This window comes from Lycium ferocissimum, chromosome 4 (genome assembly GCF_029784015.1).
Source record: "Lycium ferocissimum isolate CSIRO_LF1 chromosome 4, AGI_CSIRO_Lferr_CH_V1, whole genome shotgun sequence".
NCBI lineage: Eukaryota > Viridiplantae > Streptophyta > Magnoliopsida > Solanales > Solanaceae > Lycium > Lycium ferocissimum.
In genome coordinates, this window is record NC_081345.1 from 35,261,662 (window position 1) to 35,283,761 (window position 22,100).

At 35.7% G+C, this 22,100-nt stretch overlaps 3 protein-coding genes across 5 annotated transcripts; 2 read left to right on the forward strand and 1 right to left on the reverse strand.

The window, feature by feature from the left end:
• The first annotated feature begins 948 nt into the window (after positions 1 to 948).
• Positions 949 to 7,075, forward strand: LOC132052551 (RNA polymerase sigma factor sigA-like). Of its 3 annotated transcripts, none has more exons than XM_059444142.1 (10): positions 949 to 1,184; positions 1,870 to 2,656; positions 3,272 to 3,470; positions 3,592 to 3,684; positions 3,782 to 3,910; positions 4,030 to 4,083; positions 4,159 to 4,236; positions 4,662 to 4,724; positions 6,058 to 6,170; positions 6,601 to 7,075. In XM_059444142.1, the coding sequence occupies exons 2-10, from the start codon at positions 1,977 to 1,979 to the stop codon at positions 6,707 to 6,709; spliced, it is 1,518 nt and encodes a 505-aa protein (XP_059300125.1). In that variant the 5' UTR covers positions 949 to 1,184; positions 1,870 to 1,976; the 3' UTR covers positions 6,710 to 7,075. The 3 variants fall into 3 exon arrangements, with proteins under 3 accessions (XP_059300125.1, XP_059300126.1, XP_059300124.1); XM_059444143.1 differs by having other exon boundaries at positions 949 to 1,117; positions 1,867 to 2,656; XM_059444141.1 differs by having other exon boundaries at positions 950 to 1,184; positions 1,867 to 2,656.
• A 1,205-nt stretch (positions 7,076 to 8,280) lies between these two features.
• Positions 8,281 to 12,557, reverse strand: LOC132052552 (zinc finger CCCH domain-containing protein 56-like). Its single transcript, XM_059444144.1, has 2 exons — positions 11,276 to 12,557; positions 8,281 to 8,766 (listed from the first exon to the last, which is right to left on the reverse strand). The coding sequence occupies exons 1-2, from the start codon at positions 12,048 to 12,050 to the stop codon at positions 8,486 to 8,488; spliced, it is 1,056 nt and encodes a 351-aa protein (XP_059300127.1). The 5' UTR covers positions 12,051 to 12,557; the 3' UTR covers positions 8,281 to 8,485.
• A 3,456-nt stretch (positions 12,558 to 16,013) lies between these two features.
• Positions 16,014 to 19,677, forward strand: LOC132052553 (WEB family protein At5g16730, chloroplastic-like). Its single transcript, XM_059444146.1, has 4 exons — positions 16,014 to 16,054; positions 16,186 to 16,284; positions 16,762 to 16,966; positions 17,214 to 19,677. Exons 2-4 carry the CDS (start codon positions 16,268 to 16,270, stop codon positions 19,410 to 19,412), a joined length of 2,421 nt encoding a protein of 806 aa, XP_059300129.1. The 5' UTR covers positions 16,014 to 16,054; positions 16,186 to 16,267; the 3' UTR covers positions 19,413 to 19,677.
• The last annotated feature ends 2,423 nt before the right edge of the window (positions 19,678 to 22,100 follow it).

Consider the following 22,100-nt stretch of genomic DNA (forward strand, 5'->3'; position numbering starts at 1 on the left):
AGGAGATGATCTGGCGACTTGGAGCGCCTGGTTATTAAGAGGAAAAAGGGCGATGGAGACGATGGCGGGGGCGGTGGGGATGGTATGAGCCTTAGGCCTAAGGATAGTCTTAGGCATACCACATGTGGGACCCATCCACGATAGTGTATATACATTAGTGTTATACAGTTTATCGTAAATATTATATATTTTTTGCATATTTATAAATATTATCTTAGTCTTTATTATTGTTTATAGTTTCACATCCTAAATAGATAATAAAAAAAAAACGTGACACATTCAAAATAAAGTTAAGCATTAATTTAAAATAACACGAAACCTTAAAAGATAAATAACGTAAAGCTAATGACTACAAGTCTTCAAACAAAAAAGGACTTCGAGTACTTTTCAACCTCAAAAACGACAATCCAAACTTTTGAGTATCTCACGATGTATTGAGCCCTGTATTAATTGTACAAATATAAGTAGGGTTCTATATAAAATATACGGCTAAACTACCTAAAAAAGAGTGAATAATAAGAGGCTATTTTTGGAAAATGGTGGACTCTATAGCGCAATATTTCTTTACGCTATAGTGAAAGAGAAACTTTGGTTTAGCGCGATAAAAATGCGAAATTAAAAGACTTAGCATACCGTCATGGTTAAGTGCTTTAACGCTTGATTTTTTTGCGCTAATTTAAAAAGTTAAAAATACGGCACTAAAGGTAGTTATGTAACCTTTTTTTTGTTGGGATATTTTGGTTCAAAAAATTTTTTTTTTTTGGATCACTTTGGTTCAGGACTCTCTAGGGGACCGTAGAGCTTATTTATTAGTATTATTAAAATTAAAAATTTAAAGAAAAAGAAACTCAATTTGGAAAGATAGAGAGATAAAGAAAGAGGAGAAATGAGAAAAAGGAAAAGAGTACGTGTAAGGCTGACAAACCAAAGAAAGAAGCCTTGCTGCCACACGAACTCAGCATCAAATATCTCTACAGCCAATGGCTATTAACTTCTCTCCTGACCCCCGATATCCAAAATCATAACCCCCTACTCCCGTTATTTTCCACCAGTACTTTCACATTTTTTGATCATTCTACAAATTTTACCAAAAGAAAACAAGTACACTTTCATTTCAGTAAGCAACACAACACACACACACACACTATCACTCTTGTCATTCTCTGTGCAACTGCTAAATTCAGGTATATTTGCTAAATTATAAGCTGAATACATCACCTGACCTGAGATCTTCATACTATTGTTTGATTTGATTTGATTTGTTTATTATTAGTTGCTTAACTTACTGTAAATCTGCAGTCCATTCCCTCGTAATGATCGCCTATTACACTTTCGCATTGTATCTCTTATATATATCTGTGTAAATATGTTAGTAGGATCATAATTTGTTATTTTCCGTTGTTGCGCTGCATCTATCGCACAAGTTCATAAAGTACCAGCGTTATGTTGTTTTCAAATTTCTTACAGCTTAGTTTATGTAAATTCTCTTCATGGCTATGCATTCTAGCGAATTTATTCATGTCTGTGAAATTACTTGTATGAAAATCCATTTTGTGAACTAGATGATTAAGAATTATTAGCACAACTCAATAGAGACTTCACTCACCTAGCTAAGGAATAAAGACGAGCAGAGCATTCCTTCTGTCGGCCTTTTATAGGTGCAGAGAAGCGTGGTGAATAAGCATAAGTTTCCTGTTTTCATTGCTCATCCAAAACTAAAAGAAAATGGAAGCAAAAAAATTAGACAAGTTGATTGATGAAAAACAACTAGGGGTAGCTTGATTGTTTGAATTTTCTGCTTACTATCCTTATTTTAGAAACTAATTGTCTCTTTCATATTGTTTCTTCTTGTGGACTTCCTGGCAGAAGCTTGAGAACTCGGGAGAGTAAATTCGAGAATCAACATAGCACCTGGTCATCAGCTGGCATGGTTGTAGTTCAGAAGCCTTGTTAAACGTCGTGTAGTAGCCCTTGTAATGGCCATTGCTGCAGTTATTGGACTCTATGCAGGAAATAGAATCCTAAGCTCGTCCTTCTATTATTCTGATCTTACTGAAAAGTTATCGTCTAGCAGTGATCACACGTTGACTTGCAATCCTACAAGAAACGTGATCAATGCTAAGAAGTCATCTAATTATAGCCCCAATTATGTTTCCAATAGAAAAACACAATCTGTTAAGGCTGTTAAGGAGCATGTAGACGTGGCGTCTGATCATTCCGATATGGATCCATTTGTTCAAATGTTCAAACAGTTGCAGAATGAAAGCTGCAGTGAAGAAGATTCAGTGGAGGTTCTTCTTCTGCTGCAGAAATCAATGCTTGAAAAACAATGGAATCTTTCAGCTGAAAAGATATTGACCACTTTGCCACCAAATGAGAAGAACTCTAAGAAGAAGATGGAGATCACTTGTTCAGGGACATCTGCTAGGCGGAGGAGAATGGATACTCGTAAAAGAGTTCAGATTCCGAAAATATCAGCCGCAGCAAATATTGCAAGCAAGCGACTGAGATCTGTTGTCGGTCCAGAGCTAGTACAAAGCCGTTTAAAAGGTTACATAAATGGTGTAGTAAGCCAAGAACTGCTTACACACGCGGAAGTGGTGCAACTATCGAAAAAAATCAAATACGGAATTTATTTAGAAGAGCAGAAGTCCAGGTACTGAACTCACAACTCCATCCAACCCTACTTTCTCAAACATTGGATGAGACTTTAGGAGCTGATCTTCTCTTCAGTGAAATTACTATAAAGAAAAGAAATTTTGTAGAAAGAGTGAAATGAACTACCCACCCAAGTGTTCTTTTCCCGAGATTGTCCAACTTCTTTTGTATGTTTTCCCTAAATACATTTCCTTCACGATTTCGTAGGTCAAACTGTTACTGATATTTTAGTAAATCTTCAAACTCATTATAAGGAAAAGTTGTTATGCCCTTATGAAATGCCATGGGAGTGAACCAGATTTAAGCCAGTGTGGATGTTGCCAATGGTTACTAGCTTCCTTATCTAATAAAAAATGAGAGGTAAATAAACAAGTTGGAGGCAGAATGCTGGAGAAGCAATTGTGCTTTGATTATGTATACCTTGAAAATGTCTGTCATTAGATATTCTAGAGAGTTCCTTACCCCTTGGCATGTTACCACGATATGGTGGACTAGTATTTTCAGCTAAGATTCGAAAATTCCTGTCTTTTTTTTTCCCCCCTTTTTGAGTAACTTCCATCAATATGTTTTAGAGATGATTTACTCAGCTTGTTTAATCCATGGAAAATTTTAGGCTGGAGAAAAAATTGGGATGTGAACCTTCTGACGATCAACTCGCAGTTTCCTTGAAAATATCTCGTGCTGATTTACGATCTACATTGATAGAGTGTTCCTTGGCTAGAGAAAAGCTTGCGATGAGCAATGTTCGTCTCGTCATGTCAATTGCACAAAGATATGATAGCATGGGTACTGAAATGGCTGACCTCATTCAGGTAACTTTTTACTGTATGAACAAAGCTACAGACGCAGAACTTCTTGCTTTTGTGCATTGGTCAATATACTTTAAAATCAAAATTGGCACTTCTTGAGGAAAATTCCTTCATCTGCATATAGGGGGGCCTTATTGGACTACTTCGCGGTATAGAGAAATTTGATCACTCAAGAGGATTCAAAATCTCAACTTATGTTTATTGGTGGATTCGTCAGGTGAGATTACTATTTAGTTTTGTTTTTCAGTTTCTTCAAAACAACACAAGTTTGTAGTATCACGACGACATTTCATTACCTTTTCCCCAATTCTCAGGGCGTCTCCCGAGCATTAGTTGAGAATTCAAGAACCTTAAGATTGCCCATACATCTACATGAAAGACTGAGTATGATCCGTAATGCAAAAATCAAGCTTAGAGAGAATGGAATAACTCCATCAATTGAAGTAAGTTCTGTCAAAATGAATGATCGATATCATACTCTGAATATTGTTAATAAAGTTAACTGTAAAATATTACACTGCCCTTTTTTGCTAATTTGCTTGTGCTTCTCCTGAACCATCAGAAAATAGCTGAATGCCTTAACATGTCCCAGAAGAAAGTCAGGAATGCAACTGAGGTATGATTATCTTATAGATTAAACATTTCCAGTTCATACTGTACAAAACTGTTTCTAAGATATTTCTTCTTTTAGGCAAGCAGCAAGGTATTTTCACTTGATCGGGAAGCATTTCCCTCTTTAAATGGACTTCCTGGAGAAACACTTCATAGCGTAAGTCCGAACCTTAATCTTTGCATAAATGTATTCTAGATTTTTGTTTGGTAGCATTTTGGATTTATTAAATAATCCAAGACTGCCTGGCATTCCAAAATCAAATGTACATATTGACTTTCTCACAGATATTCTGAATTGATAATTAAGGACATTGGCTATTACGAATTCCAATTGAACTTCAGAGATTTGAGATAAACTATTAAATTATTAATTACCCATTATCAGAGAGATATACAATGTTAATTTAAAGAAAGGAACAACTGTAAGTATATTTTGTATAATCATTACCCACAGTAGGGAAATAATTAAGTATTGCCATTCTACTAGAAAGATTTGAACCCAAGATCTTGAGGTTTTAGGCCTTTCTTTTTATCAGCCATTTTCATCTTGAGTAATGTTTCGTGGCCTACTTTCTTCTGCAGTACATTGCTGATAATCGCCTGGAGAACAACCCGTGGCATGGAGTTGATGAATGGACGCTCAAGGTAAATTAATGAAGATAAATCCTGACAATTTATTATTAAATAGTGAATGTGTGAATGGTATTTAATAAGTGACCTGTGATCATAAATCAAGAAAATCAAACTTTTGAGGTATTTGTTTCCTGATTTATCCCCCTCCCTTAAATTACAGAGGAATTAGTATTAACGCTGGTAGATGCAACAACAACAGCATACCCTGGTTGATGCATGCCTGAAAAATCCTAGTGGCAGTTAGCTCATTCTAGCATTATCTCCCTGAGATGAGTCTTTCCTCCTTAGACTCAAAGTTAGGTTCAATATAGATACATCAACTCATAATGATGGTCAATTTCCCAATCATAATTTCATGCAGGAAGTGTGATCTTGGCCTACATTCCTTGTACCTGTACATCATTATATTTGATCGTGGCGCTACCATGAAATCTTGCTCCCTTGGATTCCCTTCTTTGTGCTTTTTCTCTTCTAGAACAAATTAGAACTGCACCTCAATCCCAAATTAGTTGAGGTCAGGTTCATGAATCCTCGCTAACCATATCGCTCCAGCAATCCAATATTTGAAGATTTAGGTTCTCTAGCACTAGAGGTTCTATATATTTTTTGTTGTCATACAAATCTCTAACGAGACTGTAGCAAACTAAACCTGAATCACATCTAATGCATAGTCTATATGGATCTTTTTTTCCATTTTGCCTTATTTTGTGCTGAGTCTACATGTATTCCAAGAGATTATAGGTTGTTTTAGGTAACTTTCTTCCCTGTGATTTTAGGTCTATCTCGTCAAATTTGAACCTGCTTTCCTTCTCTCTTCTCATCTCCAGGGAAGGAATACTTAATATATTTCACTGCTTTATTATTTTCGCAAGGAATGTATATAAACAAATTGGTAGTAAGGATAACACTCCAAATTAGGTCAAATTCGGGACGGGTAAAAATGATACCTGTGACTATCAATCATGCTTCTACCTACCTATGCTTCCCACGGAGTGGTGTTCGCTGGGCTTGCTGCCTTCTATGCCACATTCTTCTTTTCTTCTCATCTTATTTATCAAGATGTAAACTTGAAATGTCTAAGAGAGTAAATGGCCTAATGTGTTTGAGTTCTCTATGAGTTTTGCAAGGCACGAGCTTGATTACCAATAGATGGCAATTAAAAAATTTCAACTTTGATCAAAATTGGTTCAGTGGAAAGAGACTTTACCTTTTGGATTTTATTCATCACATGCTTCTATTTACTCTTGTAAAAATGCAAGAGAATACTTCTAAGGTTTATTTGTGTATAACTTGAATTGATAGATTGCTAGTGAAGAAATCATAACTGACTTCATCTGTTTTGCAGGATGAAGTAAACAACCTCATTTCCTCAACTCTTAGGGAACGCGAGAGAGATATTATCCGACTGTACTATGGTCTGGACAATGAGTGCCTTACCTGGGAGGATATTAGTAGAAGGTAAGAGTCCTAATGACATTGGTTGTTTACTTCTCAGTGGATATTACTTCTCCAATCCAGACTATGCCCTCATAGCGCAGTTCATGTTGTAGTAGACCTATTTTTTAACATAATTCTAGTTAACATGATTTCTCAGAATACTTCCCGAACATGCAATTAAGAGCTAGTCTTCATGGGAAGAGGTGTGAGGTGTGGTGCTTCATTCTTCTTTTATCTCTTGGAAAGGAATATTGAAATATCATCAGATAGGCATAATCAACAATGTGAATTTAGTTAATAGGTAGCTAAAGACAAAGAAACTTTACATGTCTAAATTCATAACCAGCGTCAATTTGAACTTGGTTTGAAAAATTTATAGCAGTGAAGTTTCTTATGTGTTTGTTCACTGATATATCGATATGTTGAAAAAATCGATTTTCTTTCTATACAGGATAGGTTTGTCCCGAGAAAGGGTCAGGCAGGTTGGATTAGTAGCACTTGAGAAATTAAAACATGCTGCTAGGAAAGGACGATTAGATGCAATGTTGGTTAAACATTGAGTACGCTTGCTGAGACCAAACTACAAACGAACTGTACATAAAATGTAAGGTAACCTGCATCTCCAATCTATTTTCCTGAGAGGAGAACAGATAAAGATCTGAGAGACATTATTCATCCACTTCCCTGCTCTCCTCCCAAGCCTCCAATTCTTACGAGAAGAGTCAGAAAGATGTAGGGAAGGTTTTTGTGCTTCATATCTTTTAGGATATCTCTGTGTTTATTGAGATAGGAGATAGTTAAAAGCAGATACTGTATATACGTTCCTTGTGTTGACTTCTTTCATACAGTTGATGTGATAATATCCATTTTATATGATGTATCTTGATTAAAGACAGTTTCGAAAATGTTAATTGACTTTGTACATATATTAGTGGTAAGAAAGTCGCACATCAAAGTTGAAATTTGAATAGCTAAAATGAATTTGAATTCTTACAATTTGTCTGGGATAATAGCATTAGTGAAATCTTGCCAAACAGTTCGAAGTTCTAAAAAAATGCGTTTGTAGTATATAAATGAGATGTAGTAGTTCTGTTTATGTTTCTATATGCCCAAATGAGCATCTGTATGCATGTGTTGGCACTTGACAAAAACATGGCTTTGTTTTGATGGAACTGTGAGCTTTTTGTATGAGTTGCCACTTGATAAAAGCCAGAGCTATGGGGGACCACGAAAAAGGAAAAGCTTCATGGTATTACTGCCTACAAGTTTACCAAGAATTGAACCAAGACTTAAATTAAACAGCTCATTAACATGTTTCAATTTCAACCGTCTGCCATGTGTATGTTTACAAGAATTTATTTGCGATATATCTAAAAGTTCCAATTGTCTGTCAGCTTAACCAAAGCCGTATCCAAGTAAATGCTGGTCTGTCTTTCACCTTGGCCTAGAGCTCACAATGAGAATTTTCATGTTAGTACTATTTAATTACTCACGTAGAGAGTCTATTATGCTCATCTCAATTTACAATAGGAAAAAAGAAAGCCAAAAAAGTACAAGGAACTCAAAAATTGCGATACCACTAACAATTTAGATAAAGCAGAATTGGGATACGAAAAAGTTAAAATATTTCCCAAAAAATATCTCTTTGGTCTTTTTTCAGAAAATATATATCTCCTTGATCTTGACTAGCACGAATGAGAAAAGCTGGTGGCTTTCCGCCACATCTACTAAGGCTTTTTAGATGCACACAAATGACAGTCAGTCACACATTCGATCACTTTACCTCTAAATGGATATAATTAAAAAGATTTAACAGATTATTACTATTTTACAACTGAAGAAAAACTATTCACTCTTTAATAATAATATAGTGTCATATAATATGAAATATATGGGGCATGTATATAACATTCAAAACAGAACCAAATTCTAGCACCGCATTTTTATCTCAGTTCAAAAGTTGCTCCATTTATCTAATTACGCAAGCTATACAAGCAAGCAATCCCTGTATACGTTTTAAGTAATTCGGCCCCCAATAAGCTACAGTTTGCAGTTTGCACTTCGCATTTTACAAGGTTCTATGGCGTAGTCACCATCTGCACAACCAAAAAAAATATCAGAGAGGCTCAACTACAGATATTTTAGTCTTTTATCATTCTAACAAACAAGTTGTCTATAGTACAGAGCAGGGAATCAACATAGGCTCACTAGCAGCTAATCTACTTTGTAGCTCTAATACAACAAGGTTAGGCATGCCCCAAATTCGGTTCAAAACGGGAAAAACACTAGGCCAACTTCATTGGTAAACAGATCAGTAGTTAATTAGGACAACTCCTTCATTCGATGTCATCAATCCAGTCGCCATATATTTTACTAATCTTATCCGGGCCTTTCCATTTTTGAAACCTTTGGCCAGGCCTCTCAACTATGCCTGTCGGCCTCTGTACCTGAACACCCTGTCCCAGATGATAAACATCAGTGTGGAGTGCTGGATTGGTCGAAGGCATTGTACTTTCTGATGTTCTTAAGGAACCCCCTCCCTGCTTTATATCTGGAGGAACAGAAAGATAATCTCTGCCCTCGTTTTCCGCAGGTCCTCCACCAAACTTGTTCAGTTCTGCCACGAAATAGCAAGAGTTAGTAGTTTGCACAGAATCAGATGGAACATTGAACAAAATTTTGTTGTCTAGTCCAATGAAACCAAACAGCTATAGCTAAGGTAACACGTGAGACCCCTGAACAATTAACTGAAAGTTGGCCAAACAATGGCAAAATCTAAGTGTCGTAGCATATAGATCGTACAATCACGCCGAGTCCCTTTTACCCTTAAACAACATAGTATCTCACGCAGGTCTCTCTACTGCAAAACCAAAGATAGTTACATGAGTACCAACTTTTAGTCAACATTCAACTGCTTCCATGATACTTTAAGGTTCTTTCAGTAGCACAATCCATTGCCATAATTATGTCCGCATTTTAATGAAACTTATGAATTTGACACCTGAGAGGCTCTTCCTATTGCACATGAAAACATTGACACAAAACGTACACCAGGTTCGATTACATCTCTGTCTTCTTCTTCTTCCTTTCAAAAATAATTAAATATTTAATTCCATTACCTGGAAAACTGTAATCTTTATTACTTAACATGCTCTCCAGAATACACAAATCTCTAGGATGTTTCACAATTTCTGCTGACTTATTAGATTCTTCCACATCCTAGGTCTTATGACTCTTTGCAAACTACGTCCAACAACCTCCTCAGCCAACCCCTTCTGCTGACCTTATTCTTTAAAATTTTCATTTCATAGTCCTTGCCTTGGCTCATCAACCAACTAACAAGATTTTAGGATATTCAATTTTATCCACCTTATCTTTCCTTTTCTTCTTGTTGGATAAAATAAACCCCACCTCACCACCCAGGAGCCAATTAGTTTGGCAACTGATGGCCTCATCGGCTCATCTATAAAGGTATCAATAAAGAGGAGGGCAATGACGAGAGTTTCAGTTATTATGCAGACTAGTTGAGGAAAAAGAGGTTAATTAATATGACAAGCAAGAGTAAGATAGATAAATTAAAGCAAGTAAATAAACTCAAAATGTCAATGACATTTCCCAGTGCTTAGAATAGAACTACCATCAATCATCCCCATCAAAAAACTAATCTTCCATCTATCCAACAAATTGATTGTAGAAAGCACAATCTCTAATTTCCTTTCCCACCAAGATTCTCATTGTTCACTGAATATTGCCTTATAGGCTGTTAGATTCTCATAAGTTATGTTGTTCGAACTCTCCAAAAAACGCCGTCGTACAAGTTGGATCCTTAAAAAAATGCAATACTTTTAGAGGCACCCGGCAGCATTTTTGAAGAGTCCGAGCAACACAGCTGATATGTAGTCACAGAAGTTACAAGAGTGGTAAATGTTTACCTTGTTGGCAAGAGAATTTAAAAGGGTTTTCTTGCTAGCAAGTGTTCAACAGAAGAGGAGATAGAAGTGCTGGGAAAGTAGTGATCAGCATAACAAAGAAGAAAAAGAGATTCTAAAATTGGAAAAATGGATGGAAAGGTAGATCAGATTAGAGCAAAATTACTACTGTGTTTTCACTTAATAAGGAAAAAAAAACATTGTTATAGTTCCCAGCCTTTTGGAGCATTTTCAAGATAACTACATAACGGCAAATGAACAATTCTCCATTTTTCATGAAAATGAACACAGAAAATGAGAATCTTCTGATAGTGAACATACAAGAAACTTCAATTATTGCACTCTCCTTCTACTCTACAAAGAATTTCACTTGCTACCCTTTCACTTTCTAGATGCTCCTTTTGAGTTAATTTCAAAATAAATGGCTTCCTACCCTCATTATGTGTGCATAACCAAACTGAATGCTACCCAGAAAAGCTAATAAGCAGGTCACCTAAGGTAGTTTCCATTTTAACCAGGGGTAAAGTCGGAAACGCAAGAGAAGTTTGATCAATCGTCTCAAAATACCAATCTTAACTAATAAGGATAGCATGTGGTATCACAGAGTACTAACTACTATGACACAGGTTTACCTGAAACCGAAACCAAACTGGTGGAAGTAATTTATAAGTACGGTGCCATCTAGTAAACTGGTATATGAAATCCTTAAACAATTGATGAATTACACTACTTTCATAAGTATTGAAGTCATCCAATATAGAAGAAAGAAATTTCAGTTTCTTTAATAGGTATTTTCAGCTTGTCTGGATTTCAAGTTCCCAATTAGACTTTTAAGATGATAAGGTAAGTTGCTGTCCACCATTAAAGACAAGGGAACCTTAATAAGCTTATCAACTTGCATTTGCTCCTAAACAAAATTTAACCAAGCAGATCAACATTCCAAAAAGCCAAAAGTCAGTCATAAATCTTCAGCAATCTCATTGTTAGCACTGATAAATGATAAGTCGCTGTCCGCCATTAAAGATAAAAGGGAACCTTAATACACTTATCAACTTGCAATTTCACCTAAACGAAAATTAACCAAGCAGATCAACGTTTCAGCAAAGCCAAATCAATCATAAATCATGAATCTTAATGTAAACATTGATATCATCTCTCTTTTCTATACCAGAAATAAGCAAAAAGTTATATCCATACCTGCCGCACCATGAGCAAAATGACACTTGCTGCCAAATGGGCAATAACCAGTAGTCTCCCACTTATTACAAATTCTTGTCTTCCAGTTTGAAGGCTTTTGGGTTGCTCCATTAGTAGCATTATTACCAAATCCACCGACAGTTGGAGTCACACTTATTGCAACACTCTCTCTAGATCGTGATTGTTCATCGTGAAGGAAAGTGCAACTATCTCCATAAGGACATCCCTCTTCAGTGTAGAACTTCTTGCAATGCCTCCCTTTAGCGGACCTTTGAGACTCCCCACGCAAATCAGGAGAGCTCAATATCGGTATCTGATGTTCTTCTCTCATTTCCACCATTCCTCCTCGATCACTTTCATGTGCAGCTACTATCTCTTGCCAATTAGGAGGCGGTTTGCGAAGCTCCTCTATTCCATGAGCAAAGTTACAATTAGTAACATAGGGGCAAACACCAGCACGGAACTTACAACACAGTTTAGTCTTAAAGAACATCTTTCCGATTGCTTTAGAGCTACTGGTAACTATAACGCGTGCATCTGAATCCTGCACATTCCTCGACTTCTTGTTTGGGGGCTCACTCCCAGACCGGTTTTGTGAATGTCTACCATCCTGACTGGAATTGGAATCAGTGTTCCATGCTCTATAATCATCCTCAGTAGCCCAAACTGCCTGGTCAGAATAATTAGGACCCCAACCATCGAAACCACCACTACTGGGAGTGGAATCTGGGATACCATTGCCTACAGAATAACCAGGTTCTCCCATATAATCCATTAAAACAGCAGATCTGACGACCCAAGATATTCAATTCCGAAAACGGGTAAAATAGAGTTACATGACAAACAAAAACAAGAAAGCTCAAACTATGAACAGCAAGATTTACACACTGACAGCTATACCTCTACAAATATACCACCCAGAGAGAATGAGAAATCAGGAACCACAAACAAACAAGAACAACCCAACTCACTTATGGCCAAGGAAGGGAAAGGAAAGAAACAAAAAGTTACCAAATTTAGAAACTTTTTCTTGAAAATAAGGGATTGGAAGCTAAAAATCCTATCTTTATCACTTAATTGTTATAGAAACCAAAGTGCAATGCAAAGTTTCAAGAATCAAACATGCCCTAATTCAAATTGCAAAGAGAATAAGTATAGTCCAACAAGTAATTAAACAAGATTGACCAACTACAATGCCAATTCAAAACCCTAGGTTTTATTAGTAAGAGAAAATAAAGAAAACCCAACAAACCTGAATAGAAAAACAGCAGCAACAGAAAAGGAAAGACTACACTAATTAGGGAATTGTAGATGCTTAGTGTAGAGACAGTTAATTAAAGTAAACTTAGATAAGGAAACAAAATCCCAAGACTAAATTGCGTGTAATTGAGATCAGGTTATGGATAACGATTTTTGACGAACGAAAATGAGAGAAAAAAGGAGGAGTGGTGGTCGTTCGTCATCAACTCATTGGGCCTTAATCTTATCTCCTCAAAATAGCAATGTTTACTGTAATACAGGACAATTCCGGTCAGGTTAGATTTGCCTAAACAGGGATTTATTTAGTAGGCGTTTGGCATCAAAATTGAAATTATGGTTTGAATCACACCATCAAAGTCGTGGTTTGAAGCACAGTTAAAACCATGGTTTAAACCTAAATCATTCAAAAAAAATTGGTTTGGGTTTGAAACCATGATTTTAAATTTTTTAAATATAAAATTTAACCCATAAGTTAATATTTTATAAAAAAAAATCATAAGTTGGTAAATATTTTTAACAATTATCCCCATCAATCATTTACCAATCTCATTAACTTCCACTAACGTTTATTTATGTCTACCAATCTTTAATTTATGTGGGAAGATTATATTAAATAGTAGTTACATTACTATTCATGTTAAATTTTCGATTTTATTAAAGTAAAATTTGATTAATTGATGTTGCATTTTTTAGAAAAGCCTTCTAGTAGTGTACTAATTTTGTTATAAACTATGATTTGCTCATTTGGTAAGATTGTATAAGAATTGAGAATGTTTTGATAGTTTTCACAATTTGTGGGGTTTTTATGTCTATAAGAGAAAATACACCTTAAAATATTCAAATTGTATGTCCAAACATGGTTTGAAACCAGGTTTCAAACCATGTCCAAACGGAGCCTTAGTATGGAAGTGTACTTATCAAAGTCTCGAGAGGTTAGATTTTTTTTTTTTATCCGATGTCAGGTATATTTATTTTAGGGTGCGAATAATAAATTCACACCAGATAAACTTTGATCTTAATTTAAGTTTTGATTCTTTAAAATTAATATTTACATAATTTAAGGTTATATAAGGAGTTTTATATTATTTTTTATGATTAAAATGTTTACACAATGCATGATAGAAGTTGTTTTAAAAAAAATAATTAAATCATAAAATAATAATAGGGTCAAAATAGAACATGTGGAGTACTTTGTTTTAAGTGAGTGTTAAATCTTGATTTTGGGATAATTAATTATATGTTTTTTTTAAAATTTAAAGAACAATATATAATTCTGAAAAGAGAAATATAAAAGGGGGAAAAGCAAGACAATTGTCACGGAAAAGAAAAATTTCCTTGGACAAAGAGTTTCACTTGGACAAAACAACTGTGAAAATTGGACATGAGAGTGAAAATTAGTATTGCTTGAAAAAAACATTCAAAACAGTTTTTTATAATTTATTGAAAGTTCAAATACTTCAGTCTGATATTTACAAAAACTATAATAGCATTAATGCCCAAAGGGTCACTGCTGTCTCAGATGATCAAACCTTTTATAGTATTACTATTTTAACCTCCAATTTTTTGTAATTTCCAAATATTCCTTTCCAAACAGAAGTCCCAACTCTCTTTATTTCATTCTCATCATTCGTCCTTCTTTGCATAAAAATACATTTTAAATTTATAATTTTTGTAAAAACTTTAAGAATATTTCAAGCATTTTAATACAATAAAAAAGTATTTTGGGATAATTTCAGAGACCTTCCTTCACGTTTACCTTTATAACACTCACCTTCCTTGTAGTTTGACATATTACACTTACCTCCCTTATTTTGAATATTCGATAACCAAACTAATTTAAGTGACTAAATTAGTGTAACCTTCTCAAATTGCCCTTTTGTGACCTTAATTATCAACCAGAATGCTCACCTTAATTCTCTTATACTTTATAATTTGCTTGAAAGCAGATAGCAATCTCTTCAAGTAAGAAGAAGAATTTAGAACGTAAGAATATCTTTCTCATATTTGAATTCAAAACAAATCAAGTGACATTGATATTGATTGCAACAATGAAAATATATGTTGGAGATACTTCCATTATCGCCTGAATGTGCATCTTTGGTAGCCTATTTATTTCAACCATGTTGAATACTTCAGTTTATACAATTTTTAATTTGTTTCATTAATAAGAACATAGTCTAACTAATTAGAAATCTTAATCTTCAATAGCGGCGGGAGATAAAGATGAAGATCATCCCATGTAAACAATTGTCTAAATTTGTCTGCTACATTATATATCTAGCCTTTTTTTTGGTCTTAATATAACCGGCCTTGGTTATTAGTTACATCTCATATTAGATGCAAAAGCACCAAGAGTTCTTATAGTCAATCATTAATGTATCATATTTCACTATACAGATTATAAAACTTTAGTCTGATGTAGAACTCAAAAAAACACATAATATTTCTATAAAAATTAATGGGTATATATATATTTTTTAAAAAGAACATAAACCCATCAGAATGAATATTTATTAGCAAAATTCTTGGCTAATAGAGTCAAGATGAATATTTTTTAAAGATTACTTGCTTGAAATCTTCCAGAACTTGAGAAACTTCTGAGAAATGTTTATTTTTTGAAAAACTTAAAATTTATTAAAAAAAAGTTTCACATAAGGGTAATTTTGGAGAAAATAAATTACTTAAATTAGTTTGGTTACAAAATATTCAAAACAAGGGAGGTAAGTGTAATATGTCTTTAACCAAAAAAAAAAAAGTACAATATGTCAAACCACGAGAAAGGTGAGTGTTATAGAGGTAAACAGGAGGGGAGATCTCTGAAATTATCCCAAATATTTATCGTCGTTGTTTAAAATCACTTTCAACACTTTTATTCAAATTCGTAATTGCTTATTTATAAGTTCAGCTCGAACACCCAAAAAAAAAAAAATCAACATTTAATATTTATCCGCTACTTTTTCAATGTTTAATATTTATCGTTTTTAATTAGTTAATTCGGAAGGTCTCTTGATTTGCTTTGCTGTAGGGACATGAACAAGGTCCCATCATATCAACATATTTGTATCAGTTTAAGCTTAAAAGAGTCGGCAGTTGAGAAAAATCTCAATTCTCAAAGAAAGGTGATGATTATTGGTTAATTAAATAAAGTTGGTTAACTCTACAAGACTATCCTTTTCCTTTCTGTAAAAGAAAAGTAAGCATTATAGAAATAGACCATCTGAAAACAACATCAAACCTGCCTGACCCATTCTCCATCTTTATCAGCTGGAAAAAGCAGAAAGAAGTAGATACATAATACTACTTCATTTTTTTTCTGAAAAAGAAAAGTTATTACTACTACTACCCTGCTGCCAAAGCAGAAATACCTTTTTTTTTCCTCTCATTTTTTATGAAACTAACAGGGGTAGCCTTGTATAAATTCCTCCTTGCAATTTTAAAGCTGCAACTGATATAGAAAAAGTAGTACTAATGGGCCACTATAGAGGCAGATGATCACCAACTCAAATGAGTTTTTTCTCTGTAAGTTCTTTGTAATTCCATCAGTGCTAATAGTAGTAACATTGCTGTGATATTCTTGATATAATTTCATAAAGCTTTTTTATTTCTTTTTAGTTATCTCGGTCTTACATTTTTTTTTTTTTTTTTGCCAGGAAGACAATGACAGCAATTTAGCACCAATTAGTCTTCCCTTGTGTTGATACAGTAGCATTTTGTTTCTCGTCAATCACCAACATGTCCACTAAATCCAAGTAAGTGTGATGGATCTGAACTGTTTGTTGTTTCTGCAATTGTAACATGTTTGTAACCGCTAGTATTATTTTTCCCTCAGTAATCACTACTTCTTGTTTATGATTCTATGCATCTTGGTTAATTGTTGCCTTGATATGCTTGATTGGCTTCTTACATGCTGGATCATTATTGGCTTGATCTAAGGATCTAAAATTGCCCTCAGTTTAGCACAATTTTGTGGTGCACCTGCTTTTTTCCTGCTAATGCTGCGAAAAAGTAAAAAGAAGAGGGAAAAAAAGGAGAAAAAGATAGCTTGGATACTGTAATTCGATAAAAAGTCTCCAACTTTGGCGTGGATCCTTCTAAATTGTTTAGCAAATTACTAATTGGATGCTGTGGAGGTGGGGTGATGGGATTGATCTTATGTGATCTTGCATTTTTTGAATTGCTTTGAGTATCTGGTTTACCTAATTGTTGCATATTTGAACTTGCACCAGATCAACTCTTAATGGAACTCCTAGCAACTCGACACCATCAACTCCTCGGATCAATAGAGTGAGCAGGGGACTAGCTAAATCTGATGCTGATTCACCCTCTCCCTTGCAGAATTCGCGTTGTTCAGTGGATAAGTCTGTTAGATCTGCTATTATTTCTAAGACTTCTGTGGAACGGCGGTCCTCTAAGCTCAGTACCCTACCTGATGTGAGTTTCACAAAATCCATTTAACGTTACACATATTAATTGGACTAAAGGATCAGGCCTTGTTTAAATTGGAACCAAGGAGATGTAGCTTGAGTTGCATTGCCTTGGCCAGTGTCTAATAAGGCTCAAAATAAAGAAAGTTCTTCATGAAATTTGAATTGATATTGGTGTCTCAATGAAAAGTTTTTTGTCTTCTATAAATTATGCATTCTGATCTTTGTTACTGCTTGATTTTAATCGTTATCAGAAAAAACCAACACGGATACTGAAGCCATCAGAACTACAAGCTGAATTAAATGTTGCTCGAGAAGATCTGAAGAAGGCCAAAGAGATGTTGGCTTTGGTTGAAAAGGAAAAAGTGCAAGCTCTTGAAGAAGTGAAGGAAGCTCAGAAATTGTCTGAGGAAGCTAATGAGAAGCTGAGAGAAGCTTTGGTAGCTCGAAAGCAAGCTGAAAAGAACTCTGAAGTTGAAACGTTTCGTGCTGTTGAGATGGAACAGGTGGGGATTGAATCTGCTCAAAAGAAAGAAGAGGAATGGAAGAAGGACCTCGAAGCTGTGAGGAATCAACATGCTGTTGATGTGGCTGCTCTCCTCTCTGCCACACAGGAACTTCAACGTGTAAAGCGCGAATTGGCCATGGCATGTGAGGCCAAAAATAAGGCACTTAGCAATGCTGAGGATGCTGGGAAAATTGCTGAAACTCATGCTGGGAAGGTGGAAATCCTCTCGGCTGAGTTAGTGAGAATGAAATCTTTACTTGATTCCAGGATCTCTTGGAATGAAACGGAGGTTAATGAGAAGAATATGATGGTGGAAGATCTAACACTCGAGATAGACACGCTAAAAGAAGAACTGGAGAAAGCAAAAAGTTATGAAGCTAAATTGGTGGAAAAAGAAGGTATCATGAAGCAACTTAATGTCGATTTGGAGGCTGCTAAGATGGCTGAATCTCACGCTCATAATGTATTGGAGGAGTGGAAGAAGAAGGTTGAAGAATTGGACGCTCAGGCTGAGGAAGCATGCCATTTAGAAAGATCTGCATCAGTAACTCTAGAGTCGGTCATGAAACAACTCGAAGCAAGCAATGATTCGGTGCATGATGCAGAATCTGAGATTGAATGTCTCAAGGAGAAGGTGCGGATACTTGAGGAATCAGAACATCACACTCAAATGGCCAAGGAAGAAGTGAGTGAGTTGAGAAAGAAGGTAGATTCTCTTATATATGATCTTGAAACAGTGAAGGAAGAGAAGAATCAGGCTATGGAGAATGAGAAACTAGCAGCAGCCAGTATTCAAACACTGTTAGAACAAAAAAACAGACTTGTAAATGATTTGGAAAGGTCTAGGGAGGAGGAAGAAAAAAGTAAGAAGGCAATGGAAAGTTTGGCATCAGCTTTGCATGAGGTTTCTTCAGAAGCAAGAGAATCCAAAGAGAGGTTGTTGTCTAACCAAGATGAAAATGAACATTATGAGACACAAATTGAAGATTTGAAGTTGGTATTGAAAGCAACAGAAGAAAAGTATGAAAGCATGCTTGACGACGCAAAAGAGAAACTTGATGTTCTTACCAGTTCTGTTAAACAATCCAAGGATGAGCACCAGAAATTGAAGACTGAGTGGGAGGAAAAGGAGCTTCATCTGATGAGTTGCATGAATAAAACTGAAGAAGAAAAATCATCGATGGAAAAAGAGATAAACCGACTAGTAAATCTGCTAGAAGATGCTGAAAAAGAAGCTTCTGTCAAAAAAGATGGAGAAGCTTATTTGAAGAATTCCCTAAAGAAATCTGAATCTGAGGTGACTTATTTAAAGGAGGTCCTTGGTGTAGCAAAGGATGAAAGCATGAGGTTGAAGGAACGTTTAACGGACAAAGAAAATGAAGTGCAGAATATTGTTCGCGAAAATGAGGAGCTCCGAAGTAGAGAAGCTGCATCTTGGAAGAAAGTTGAGGAGTTGTCCATGTTGCTTGAAGAATCATTAGCCAAAAACGAACCTGAAGCAAATGGAGAGCTTTCTGATAGCGAAAAAGACTATGACATGCTCCCAAAAGTAGTGAAATTATCTGATCAAATAGAGAAGCCTAAGATGGAACTTCCACCTTATCAATCTGAGCAACCTGTTGAAGAAAAACCTGAAGATGTCAAAATCTCCTCACATGATGAAGCTGATCTTAAGGCCTCTAAACTGGTCGATAATTCAAATGGAAAGCTAAATGAACTTGAGAACAAAGAAAAGGAAGATGATGATTTGGTAAAAGCTGAGAATAAAATATGGGAAAGAGAAGCAGAACTAGAAGAAAAACCAGAGTCAAAGGCTGATGGTGAAGAGAGCCATGAAAATGGTGGCACATCTCCTACTAAGCAGCAAAATCAGAAGAAGAAAAAACCTTTGTTTCATAAATTTGGAAGCCTACTGAAGAAGAAAAGCACCAGCAGCCAGAAGTAACTGATCAGTTATCAACTGCTTTGTGCCTGGCATATAGCAGTTATACTAGCAAAGAGTAAACATTTGGACTGGAATATGCTTGGTTTTAAAATATTTTGCTCTTCTGTTTTCTTATTTGTTTATATTTCAAATAGGGGCTTACATAAGAAAAAAGGTTGTATCATCTTTAGTTTTTTCCTTCTTATTTTTTGGGGGGTCCTGTTTCTCGATTTTAATTTGTCATGCTGGGAATATCCTTTATATTTGACACCATTTTTTCCAGCTTTATTCTCTGTACATTTGGTTTCTAATTTGCATGGAAGAAGAAATGCTTGTTCAAGTATACATTAGTTTGGTTTCCATTCTAGAATTGCACTTGGTTCCAACATCTATCTCTTAGTTCATCTTTTCTTCCTAATGAAACAGCTATCTTTTAGTTAAACTTGTTGAGCTAAAACGGCCCCAAGATACTCTTAATATGATGTGATATTGTCGCTAAGTAGTAAACCGCACGGTTTTCCCAAAAGCGCTCACATCATTAAGAGTATCCAACTCTATAGTAGTTTCTCCTTTTCAATTTATCAATGTGGTACTTTTTCGCACACGCAATCTCCGCTCGAACTAAGTTCCCACGTGCTCATTCATTATACACGGGTCAGAGATTGACATGTATACGTGTGCGCTAAAGCGTCGTCGGTATTTACGGTCCAGAGATCGGCCACCCAAAGTGTATGCGTCTTCAAAATTACGAGTAAAGGTTGTTGTAAACCGGCCCATAGATGGGCAAAGGCACTAAGCCGGGCCCCACGCCACACTCCGCCATCTTCATACTCATCCCGCCAAACCATTGGTTTCGATACTCGGCTTGTTGGGCTAAAACGGCCCAAAGATACCTTACATGATGTGATATTGTTCCGTTTTCAGGCCGTTTTAGCTCAACAACTCTGTATCATAGCTGTCGGTTTGGCGGGACGAGTATGAAGATGGCGGAATGTGGTGTGGGGCCCGGCTTAGTGCTCTTGCCTCTTCTATGAGCCGCTTTACAACCTTTACCCGTAGCTAAGACGCATACACAAACCCCTTTGCAGCCGCGACCGGAATACTCGACGATGTAGGTGGCACACAAACATGTTGAATCTCTGACCCGTGGTATGATAATGAGCCACGTGGAACTTAGTTCGAGGGGGAGATTGTGCGAACAAAGTACCACATTGGTAGCTGAAAAGAAAAATGAGCTACTTATAAGGAGTTGGATACTCTTAATGATGTGAGACCTTTTGGTGAAATCCGTGCGGGCTTTACCTAAAGCAGACAATATCACATCATGTTAAGAGTATCTTTGGGCCGTTTTAGCTCAACAACTGGTATCAGAGCAGAAGCTGTAGCAGCCTTTGGCATGATATTAGGCCCAGGCCGATACGATATGGGCCCCTGGAAAAAAAAGGGGGGCATACGGACCAACTGACCGGTCCCGGACTGATGGGAGGTGAAAATGTCTCCGGTCCATAAATGTGCACGCTCCGGCCCAGACAGAAGAATCGGAGAATGTCCGGATCTGGGTGTTAGGGGGGTGAAGAGAAATGTACCACATCTGTCAGGGATGAGATCCCTGGGCTCCTTATAAGGCTTGGAAAGTCTTCCTCCCATTGAGCTAGCTTTTGGAGTGTAAGTTAGGCCTAATGCCTAATTTGACAAAACTACTGAAGTTATATTATAAGGTGTTCAACGCATTGAATCTGCTAATCTGAATCTTTACTAGGATTTTTTTTTTTAAGAATAGGGAAAAATTTAGATTCAAGCTTCCTCTTATGTGACGCTCGATTTAATTTTGAATTCGTTAGGTCTATGACAAAGTCAAACAAGCAGTAGAAATTTGAGGATGTAAGAAGCTGATTTAGTAGGGCAAATGGAATCGACAGAGAATTTCAACATAAGATCTCACATAAAATAATATAATATTTAACAATCACATAAACTAGTAGTTTTTTATATGATTAATGTAGGGTTTGATTAGCGACGCAAAATATGTTTTGCCGTAATCTATTAGCTGGTGGAGTGGTAGTATTAAGCATACAACTTATTTTAAGTTCGAATTTAAGTATTATTTTATGTGAAATATAACCTTAAATGAAAATTGTCGGGTTTCAATATATCTTGTTTTTTTTTTCAATATATATCTATATGATGAACAATGTTATAGTCGTGAATGTTAGTATCTCACTCCTATAAACTTGCCTCTATTTAAATCATTCACCATATCAACTGTTTTTATATTTAATTTTTCATAACTAATATTTAAGTCTCATTTTGGGTGTATTCGGTAGGGAGGATATCCAATTTTTCTATGTTTGGTTGGTTAGAAAATATTTTTCTAGAAACATAAGTTCATTAAAATGAGAAAAATGACTTTCCTGATGAAAATAAAAATACTTTATATTGATTGTGTTCTCCCACCCTCCAACCCACCTCATCTTCACCCCTACACCCACCACCGTAGCCTCCATCCCCACCACCTCACACCCCTCCAAATCACTTATTTTCTTGAAAAGTATTTTTTCATAAAAATATTTTCCTTCGTATCCCACACTCTGTGTTACACTTATACTTTTTAGTTCTTAAAAGACAAATTCTTTTTTATATTTAAAAATAATTTATTTAATTTTTATAAAATAATTTAGGGAAACAAATATTTTACCTTTTTATTAAATC

Bases quoted from the DNA above. Each gene is read 5' to 3' on its own strand.
- LOC132052551 (XM_059444142.1), top strand. From the start codon at position 1,977: ATGGCCATTGCTGCAGTTATTGGACTCTATGCAGGAAATAGAATCCTA. The intron at 2,657-3,271 runs GTACTGAACTCA...GGAAAATTTTAG, and splicing joins TTAGAAGAGCAGAAGTCCAG to GCTGGAGAAAAAATTGGGAT. The intron at 3,911-4,029 runs GTAAGTTCTGTC...CTGAACCATCAG, and splicing joins GAATAACTCCATCAATTGAA to AAAATAGCTGAATGCCTTAA.
- LOC132052552 (XM_059444144.1), bottom strand. From the start codon at position 12,050: ATGGATTATATGGGAGAACCTGGTTATTCTGTAGGCAATGGTATCCCA. The intron at 8,767-11,275 runs GTATGGATATAA...ATTTCGTGGCAG, and splicing joins TTTTGCTCATGGTGCGGCAG to AACTGAACAAGTTTGGTGGA.
- LOC132052553 (XM_059444146.1), top strand. The intron at 16,967-17,213 runs GTGAGTTTCACA...AATCGTTATCAG, and splicing joins AGCTCAGTACCCTACCTGAT to AAAAAACCAACACGGATACT.